The 9,382-nt window shown below is 42.2% G+C and overlaps 1 protein-coding gene across 7 annotated transcripts in view; it reads left to right on the forward strand.

Annotated features, from left to right (window-relative positions):
- LOC122550525 (tyrosine-protein kinase Tec-like) overlaps positions 1–9,382 on the forward strand; it is a 151,436-nt gene that overhangs the window by 96,482 nt on the left and 45,572 nt on the right. For all 7 annotated transcript variants that reach the window (XM_043691392.1, XM_043691430.1, XM_043691420.1 and 4 more), the window contains one exon: positions 812–866. In XM_043691392.1, coding sequence (XP_043547327.1) covers positions 812–866 — 55 coding nt within the window. The remainder of the gene's footprint in view (positions 1–811; positions 867–9,382) is intronic.

A 9,382-nucleotide genomic window follows, 5' to 3' on the forward strand; every position in this document is an offset into this window, starting at 1 on the left:
GACTTACAAGGATGTTGTCAGGGTTGGAGGATTTGAGCTATAGGGAGAGGTTGAATAGGCTGGGGCTGTTTTCCCTGGACGTCGGAGGCTGAGGGGTGACCTTATAGAGGTTTACAAAATTGAGGGGCATGGATCGGGTAAATAGGCAAAGTCTTTTCCCTGGGGTCGGGGAGTCCAGAACTAGAGGGCAAAGGTTTAGGGTGAGAGGGGAAAGATATAAAAGAGACCTAAGGGGCAACTTTTTCACGCAAAGGGTGGTACGTGTATGGAATGAGCTGCCAGAGGATGTGGTGGAGGCTGGTACAATTGCAACATTTAAGAGGCATTTGGATGTGTATATGAATAGGAGGAGTTTGGAGGGATATGGGCCGGGTGCTGGCAGCTGGGACTAGATTGGGTTGGGATATCTGGTCGGCATGGACACGTTGGATCGAAGGGTTTTTTCCATGCTGTACAGCTCTTTGACTCTGTTAATTGTTATTTTAGAATAACATGAAACAAGATTCTCACTGAGTTATAGTACTGGGGCAGACTCCAATAGATGCTAGATCTTTGCAGCATTTGTCAGCTTTAAGGCTGTTGTTGTATATTAATTAGAATTGTTGAACCACCTTCACTTTCAATGGATTTTCCAAAGTACTCCATAACCCAGATCAGCCAGTTCACACACAGATTACTCACATCAACAGACTACGAACTTTACATGTATTGTATTTTGTTTTTGATTTTGTTCATTCACAGCAATAATATTGAATACCTAGTTTGCTGGAAATTGTGCCTAACTTCTGCCTTTTTCTCCATTTTTATTTAGGTGGTATTGCAAAAATGCAAATAGAAGTAAAGCGGAACAGTTATTGAGGTCTGAGGTAATGACAAAATATATTCTTCGTGTTAATTGGAAATGTAACTCATGTTTAATATTCAATTAAGCTGTCCAAGACTTATTCAGTTTGGATACACTAAACCCACCCTGTCATGGGGTGAATCATGACACACTTAATTGCGAGAGAAGGCCCACGCAAGTCTCACTGTAGTGGAAAAATCTTCACAATTGCTTCCCAGGGCAGAACGGCTGACATAGAATTCCCAGCTACTGGTGATTAGATGTCAATCAAGTTCAAGTTTAATGAGCCAGTGACACTCATTATCCCTCAGCCCTCCACAATTAAATGGTTGATGAGAGATTACAAGAGAGTTGCACAGATTCCCTTTGTCTCGTGAAGGTTGCTTGGCAAGTGCTGTTGGATTACTGGCTGCCTCTGAGGTGACGGGGCATTCATTGCCTGACATTCTGGGTGTCTGATGGAGTCCACCTCATTCGGCCACCCCTGTGACATCCCCCACACTGAAATCCCCCTCCTGCCCTTTCTTACCTTTGATATCAATCTCTTGTCAATTTTGAGTACATTGGCAACAGCAGCCACTACTTCAATGACACAGACGACCATGAGGATCTGCTGGTCTCTGGCCCCACTGCTACTATTCGTGTCCTCAGTTGAAGAAAGCTATCATGTCTGGAAGTTACTTAACAATTGTGCATTACACCATGAATCTGTGTTTTGTGTCAATTCTCTGAACAGTGAGCAAGACTAGTCATGTATCATGTCCCCACCAGTTTCCTCTTCATAGAATCCCTAGAGTGGAAACAGGGCATTCGGCCCAACAAGTCCATGTTGACCCTCTAAAGAGTAGCCCACTCAGACCCATTGCCCTACCCTATTATTCAATGTTCACCCCTGACTAATGCACCTAACCTACACGTCCCTGGACACTATGGACAATTTAGTATGGCCAATTCACCTAACCTGCACTGGAGCACCTGGAGGAAACCCACACAGACACGGGCAGAATGTGCAAACTCCACACAGACGATCGCCCGAGGCTGGAATCGATCCGAGGTCCCTGGTGCTGTGGCAGCAGTGCTAACCACTGAGCTGCAGTGCTAACCACTGAGCTACTGTGCTGCCCAGTAGCCACTTACTTACTTATATGTTGCCATTTGGAAATCTCATCCAAAACTGTTGATTGATTTTCACCCTGCGTACTAACACACCTAGCTCTGTTTTTCTGCTCTTCTATTGCTGCACGTTTGTTGCTCCAGTTTATAATTTCCTAGCTAATATATAATAAATCACAATTTTCTTCAACGTTAACAAAGCCATTCCTTTGTTTGTGCCTAAAATGTGTTCCCTGAGTGCCATCTCACATCTCATCAGTAAATACTGATTCTCAACATGCTGCTTGATCCAGAACTGAGCTATTTCTTCGTGTACATTCATTCCAATACTGAAAATAAAATCACAACGAACATAAGTGGGAGCAGGAGTAGACCATTCAGCCCTTAAACCTGCACTGTCATTCATGGCTGATCTGCCTCAGGCCTCAACATTTTTATCATGCTATTTCCTCATAGTTACTACCTCCTCAATATTTCATTAAACTAGCTGCCTGCTCTTTTATATCTCTTTTATTTTATGGTCTTACATTCTGCGACTCTGTTCTTAAACTTCTCCATCTTTTGGCCCACCATTATTTCAGCAATTTTAAGAACAAGAAAGGGGAGTTCAGTGAGCGTGTGCGTATAATTCAGAATTGACAGTTTTTCTATGATTGACTGGTGCAAAGTGTAAATTATCCATCTGTTGTGTAATATCATTGATCTTGATGAGTTCAATCATCTAGCTTCTCAGAAGCTGTGAACTAATTATGAATTAATTTAAATTTAAATACAATATTAACCAGAAATGGATGTTTGTAAAACATGAATAATGTTTTAAACAGAACAAAAAGAAGGGGGAGGGAGCAAATTATATGAACATGTGTAAAATGATTTTAAAAAAAAGTAAATGGCTAACTGAGATGCAAAAAATAAATTGCACCCATCTGCTTCAGTGAACACCCCCGACCCCACTCGTAGCAGGGCTTTGAATGCAGTATTGCATTATTTAGTCTGCATCTCTGACACAAACCTCCAAAATAACTACTGTACTTGGAGCTTCGACATGGCAAGCATGCCCCAGGACAGTAGAGAAAATGATTAACAGAACCTTCATAGCTTCCTTGAACAGTTCAACCTTCCCATTGATCTTGGGGAAACCCTGCCCCAAGATCCCAAATAAAGGATCTGACTATCTCCAGTCCCATTGCTGACAGAAAGCTGAAGTCAAGCATTGACAATGAAAGGAGCATGAGGCAACCCAGGCATCTTCTCACCATTACCACATGCCCGTTCCACCAATCACTGTCTGTCCTACCTGTGACAGACTGTAGGTTGTGAATTGGATTCAGCCATTGTCTAATACCTTTGTGTAGACGCAAGCCATCTTTGACTGCTTAAGAAGAAGAATTTGAAATTAAAATTTGGGGAGTTTGGAAAAGGCAATCTAAAATGGAAGCAGGATAAAAAGAACAGCAGTCTGAGAGTAAGGGAAGAAATGTTGATCTGATACCAAGAGTGCAAATCGTCCATTGGTACTGGGCTATAGTTGAAGTCTAGTTGGGCTTACATCTGGGTTTATGGAAATAGTGCAGAATATGAAGAGGCTATAATGGGGGTTATATTGAGAAGGGAAGTACTAAGTAACTTAAGTATTGACAAAGCAGCCATCTGATCTGGACTTCTTTAAATCCAGCCTTCTCTCTGGGATCGACATTCATTCACCATTGGGAATGTGAATCCCCATTCCTAAGATTGGCACTGTTTTCCAAGATTGACTTCTCCACCTTTCTCTGCACGAGATAGCTAAAACTCAACAGTTAAACTTTTTGACGTCTGGTCATACTTAATGACTGGGACGTTTGGGATCTGGTACAAATAAATCTGACCTTCCAAAAGCTAGCGAAGAACTCTTTGTTTCCACCCTCAGTCTGTGTATGATATCAATAGATTGAGTGAATCCAATGTCATACGAATGTTAACCTCATCAGGACCATTATCTTATACCGCAAGAACTTCAGTATTCGCTCTGCTGATCTCGAATCGTCATCATTTGGAGTCGTGCATCATTGGATGCGCTTTCCTTTCAATGAGATACAAAATGTAGATAATGTCCACTTGTTTGGTGTTTGATTAAACACTTAAAATTCCCATTATATTATGTAACTGTCAAGGCTAATACTCTTTGCAAAGCCAATACGATTAAAAATCAATAATTTGATCATCATACTCCTTCACTATAAAATGTTGATGTCCACAAAATATTTTATTAATTTATGCAGGTGTGGGCATCATAGGCTGGGCCAACTTTTATTTTCCATTCAGAGTTGCCCTTGAGAATGTGATAGTGAGCTGCATCATGATCCACTGCAGTCCATGTAGGTAGACTCACAATACCATTAGGAAGGGAATTTTAGCTTTATTACCAAGCAGACACTAAAGGAACGATATATTTCCAAGTCAGGATGGTGGGTGGCTTGGAGAGGAACTTGCAGATGATGGTGTTTCCATGTGTCTGAAGTTCTTGTCCTACTTGATGGAAATGCTTGAGAGTTTGGAATGTGCTGTCAAAGGAGCCTTGGTGAATTTCTGCAGTGCATCTTCTAGATAACACATACTACTGAGTATGGATGTTTATGGATGTGATGCCAATCAACCGAGTTGCTTTGTCTGGATGATGTAAATTTTTTTTGATCGTTGTTGAAGCTGCATACATCCAGACAAGTGGGGAGTATTCCATCACATTCTTCATATGTGTCTTGTCGATGGTGGATGGGCATTGGGGTATCATGAGATAAGTTATTTGCTGAAAGATTCTTGGACTCTGACCTGCTCTCGTAGCCACTGTGTTAATGTTGTGAGTCCAGTTGAGTTTATGATCAATGGTAAACCCCAGAATGTTGCTAGTGTAGAATCCAGTGATGGGAACACTGCTGGATGTCAAAGGGTAATAATAAAGGTTCATTTTGTAGCACAAATTGTACATGCCGCTTTTCAGCCCAGGCCTTGCTGTATTTGAACACAGACTGCTTCAGTACCTGAAGAATTACAAATTATGCTTAACGTTGTGCAATCATCAGTGAACAACCCATTTCAGACCTTAGAATGGAGGGAAATTTGTTGATGAAGCAGCTGAAAATGATTGAGCCTAGGACACTACCCAGAGGATCTCCTGCAGAGATGTCCTGTGTTGACTGACTTCCAGTAACCACAAACATCTTTCTTTGTGCCATGTATGATTCTAACCATTGGAGAATTTTCTTATTGACTCCAGGTTTGTTAGGGCTCCTCAATGTCAGACACGAGGTCTAATATCAAAAGCAGTCACTTTCACCTTTGACGGACATAAGCTTTTATGTCAGTGTTTGAACCAAGGCTGTAACGAGGTCAGGAGCTGTGGCAGAAATTGGCATCACTGAGCAGGTTATTGCTAAGCAGATGCTATTTGATAGCACAATAGATTACACTTTCCATCATTTTGCTAATGATTGGATCAACCTATCGGGTCGTAATTGGCTGCATCCGATTTTTATCTTGCATTGTATGTGGACCACATACCTGGGCTTTGTTAGGTAGATGCCAGTGTTGTATCTGTACCATAACAGCTTGGTTCAAGGCGTGGCAAGTGTTGGAGCATGTATTAAGGAATATTGCCTGAATGTTGTCAGTGCCTATAGTATTTGCAGTATCCAGTGCTCCAACCGATTCTTGATATCATGTACATTGGCTGTAAACTAGCATCTCTGGAGGAGGTGGAGATGGATCATCCAATCAGCTCTCTGGCTGAAAATGATCAAGAATATCTCAGCCTTGTCTTTTGATGAGCTCGGCTTATCCCATCAATGAATATGGGATATTTGTTGAGCCTGCTCCTCCAATGAGTTTACTTGTCCACCACCATTCATTGCTGAATGTGGCAGGACTGTGGAGCTTAGGTCTAATCTATTTATTATTCTTTGCTTATGCTAATCGGCACACAAGTGGTCCTGTTTTGTAGCTTCAGCATGTTGACACATTGTTAGGTATATGTGGTGCTGCTCCTGGCAAGCCCTCCTGTATCCACTGGCTTGATGGTAATGAGAGAATGGAGGATATGCCAAACCATGAGGTTACAGATTATATTGGAGTACAATTCTGCTGCTGTTGATGGCCGAGCATCTCATGGATGCCCCGTCTTGAGCTGCTATTTCTGTTCAAGGTCTGTCCAATTTAGCATGGTGATAGTGCTACATGACATGATGTAAGGTGTTCTTAATGTGGAGGCAGAGCTTCATCTCCACAAGCACCGTGCAGTGGCCACCCTTACTGATATTATCATGGACAGATGCAACTGGGACAGGCAGGTTGGTGGGGATGAAGTCAATTGTGTTTTACCCACTTGTGGTTCTCTCTCTATCTGCCATAGACCCAATCTGGTCTTTTAGGATTTGACCAGCTCAATCAGTAGAGCTACTGCTGAGCCTCTTTGGTGCTAAACATTGAAATCCCCCACCCACAGTACCTTATGTACCCTTGCCACTTAGTGCTCCTCCAAGTGTTGTTCAGAATGGAGGTGTACTTATCAACAGGTGAGGTGGGCATTGTGGTAACTGAGGGTGTTTCTTTGACCATGTTTGAACTGATGTTGCTATTCTTCGTGGTGTCCAGAGTCAATGATGAGTACTCCCAGGGCAACCCATTCCTGACTGTACACCATTGTGCGACCACCTCTCCTGGATCTGTCCTACTGTTGGGACAGAACGTATCCAGGGATGGTGTTGGTGGTGACTGGGATATTGTTTATAAGTCTTGATTCTCAGAATATCGTTATGAAGCCTGTTGCTTGACTAGTCGAAGACAGTTCTCTCAATGTTGTCTCTAGTCCCAAGATTTTACTGAGAAGGACTTTTTTCAGTGCTGACTGGAAGAGTTTTGCAGTTATCGTTTCTGGTACCTAGGTCAATGCCATGTGGTCTATTTGGTTTCATTTCTTTTTTGAGACTTTCTAGCAACTGAGGGCAGTGTCAATCACATTGCTGTGGTTCTGGAGTCATAGGTAATGTGGGTAAGGAGTCAACCAGATAAGGAGGTAGTTTCCTTCCCTAAAGGGCATTACAGAACTTGATGCATTTTTCTGACATTCCAGATGTCTTTTCTTTTAATCGAGTTTGAATTCTACCATCTGCCATGGTCCATCAACTCCTGCAACTCACTAACAGCTCACCCATTGAATCAAACGAATGGCATTGGAGCATCAGACTCACACCCGACTTTTACCAGCACTGGATCTAATATGAGGAAAAGGGTGTCACACTTCACATTGTCATGAAAGTGTCGTTAGTGCAAGTTGACCAAGATGGGATGTCACTGCTCCATATCACTGACTTATTTCGCCTGCTCTGTCAGTGAGGTGGAGCATGGACCTGAAAGATTGTGAACTTTACCTTTGCAGAGTGAAGCAAGAGGAAACACTAGTGATGATCCTGATGTGAAAATCAGTCAAACACCTTGGTGTAGGGGTGAAATACAAAATTGCTGCGATGCTTCATTTCATTATCATATGCCAAAATAATTCACCATCTATCAATCTGACAAATTAATAAAACTTTGTACAAATTTCTATTTCTTCTTAAATCAGTATTGGCAGTTGTAGCAAAAGGGAAGTCTTTAACCTGCCATCGGTAGTATTGAAAATAGGAATTCAGTATTGACATGCTAACAGAGCACTTGAAAAATCAAAATAGATCAGGTGTATATGAAAGGGTAATTATGTTTGACATCTGTTTTTGTGAAGGTATGAGTGGGAGGTAGATAAAGGATTACAGTATAATTGGATTTTCAGAAACTGTTTAATAAATACAAGTGGCAGTTATGCAAGTTCATGAATCATAGGATTGGGGCTAATATGAAAGCATGAATAAGGATTAGTTAATTGACAGAAAAAACAGAGGAATAAACAGATTATGTTTGCGTTGGCAGGCTTTAACTAGTAAGATGCTACAAGGATCATTATTGGAGTCTAAGCTATTCACAATATATATCAATGACTTGAATGAGGAGACTATATCCAAATTTGCTGATGGTATATTAAGCCGTGAGGAGGATGAAAAGTGATATACACAAGTTATGTAATTAATGAAATCGGTGGTAGATATTGTATAATGTGAGAAAGTCTGAAGTTATCCACTTGGGTTGGAAGAAAGAAAAAGCTGAATATGTCTGGAGGGTTCACAATTGGTAATTATTGATCTACACAGGAATTTGGGAATCCTTGTATGCTCATTACAAAGTTAATAGGTAAGCAACTGTTGGGAAGGCAAGTGGCATGTGGGCCTTTATTTCAAAGGGGTTGCAGTATTAAGTATGGATGTTGTTGGGTATGAAAGGTTTGAGTTATAAAGAAAGGCTGGTTGGCTGGGACTTTTCACTGAAATATACAAAGTTAATCTTCTACCCTTCAGTTAGAGATGTCGATAGAGTTAATGGTAATTGTCTTTTCCCTGGTGTCGGAGAAATTACCCAATTGAACAAAGACCACACAAGTGTGGATCAGGTGAAAGTGACAAACTGTTTCTTACAAATGATATCACTGGAAGAGAAATGGACTAGGCTGACACAGAACTGACAGTGTGTACATATAGATCAAGGGTTCTCCTCCTGGAGCAGTGAGTACAGGCAGTTTTATAGGACTACAGTAATGTGGTGTGAAGTACAGTACAATCAAGAGTAAAACATAATCAATGGGAGGACAATCGGCTGTCCGGTAGCAGCAATCAGTCAGGAGATTCCGATCCATTGTGAGAGTAGGTGCTAATGTTTCACATCCTGGCATCAATGGGTTTCCATTGTAGGTAGTCTGCAAGCAAGGTACCGTGGCGCCTTTCAGTCTAAGCATCCTTTGTGAAGTTCCAGTATGTGTGAGGAGTGAGACTGCCCTTAGGGCTTCCGGAGCAGTTGTGCTTACTGAGGGCTAGGAAGTCTATTGTCAGGCTGTCTCGGGAAGTGTATTCCCCAGTCTGGAAGTGGCTTGAGTCATCTCTTGTTTGCTGCCTACTGAATCCTCCCACTTCCTCCAGACCAAAGGGGTAGCCATGGGCACACTTATGGGCCCCAGCTATGCCTGTCTCTTTGTTGGCTACGTAGAGCAGTTGATCTTCTGTAATTACACCGGCACCACTCCCCACCTCTTCCTCCGCTACATTGATGACTGCATTGGCGCCACCTCGTGCTCCCGCGAGGAGGTTGAGCAATTCACCAACTTCACCAACACATCCCACCCTGACCTTAAATTTACCTGGACCATCTCCATCTCCATTAATGACGACCGACTTGACACTGACATATTTTACAAACCCACCGACTCCCACAGCTACCTGGATTACACCTCTTCCCACCCTACCTCTTGCAAAAATGCCATCCCGTATTCCCAATTCCTCCGCCTCCGCCGTATCTGCACCCAGGAGGAGC

The sequence above is a fragment of the Chiloscyllium plagiosum genome, chromosome 1, assembly GCF_004010195.1.
Source record: "Chiloscyllium plagiosum isolate BGI_BamShark_2017 chromosome 1, ASM401019v2, whole genome shotgun sequence".
Taxonomy (NCBI): Eukaryota; Metazoa; Chordata; class Chondrichthyes; order Orectolobiformes; family Hemiscylliidae; genus Chiloscyllium; species Chiloscyllium plagiosum.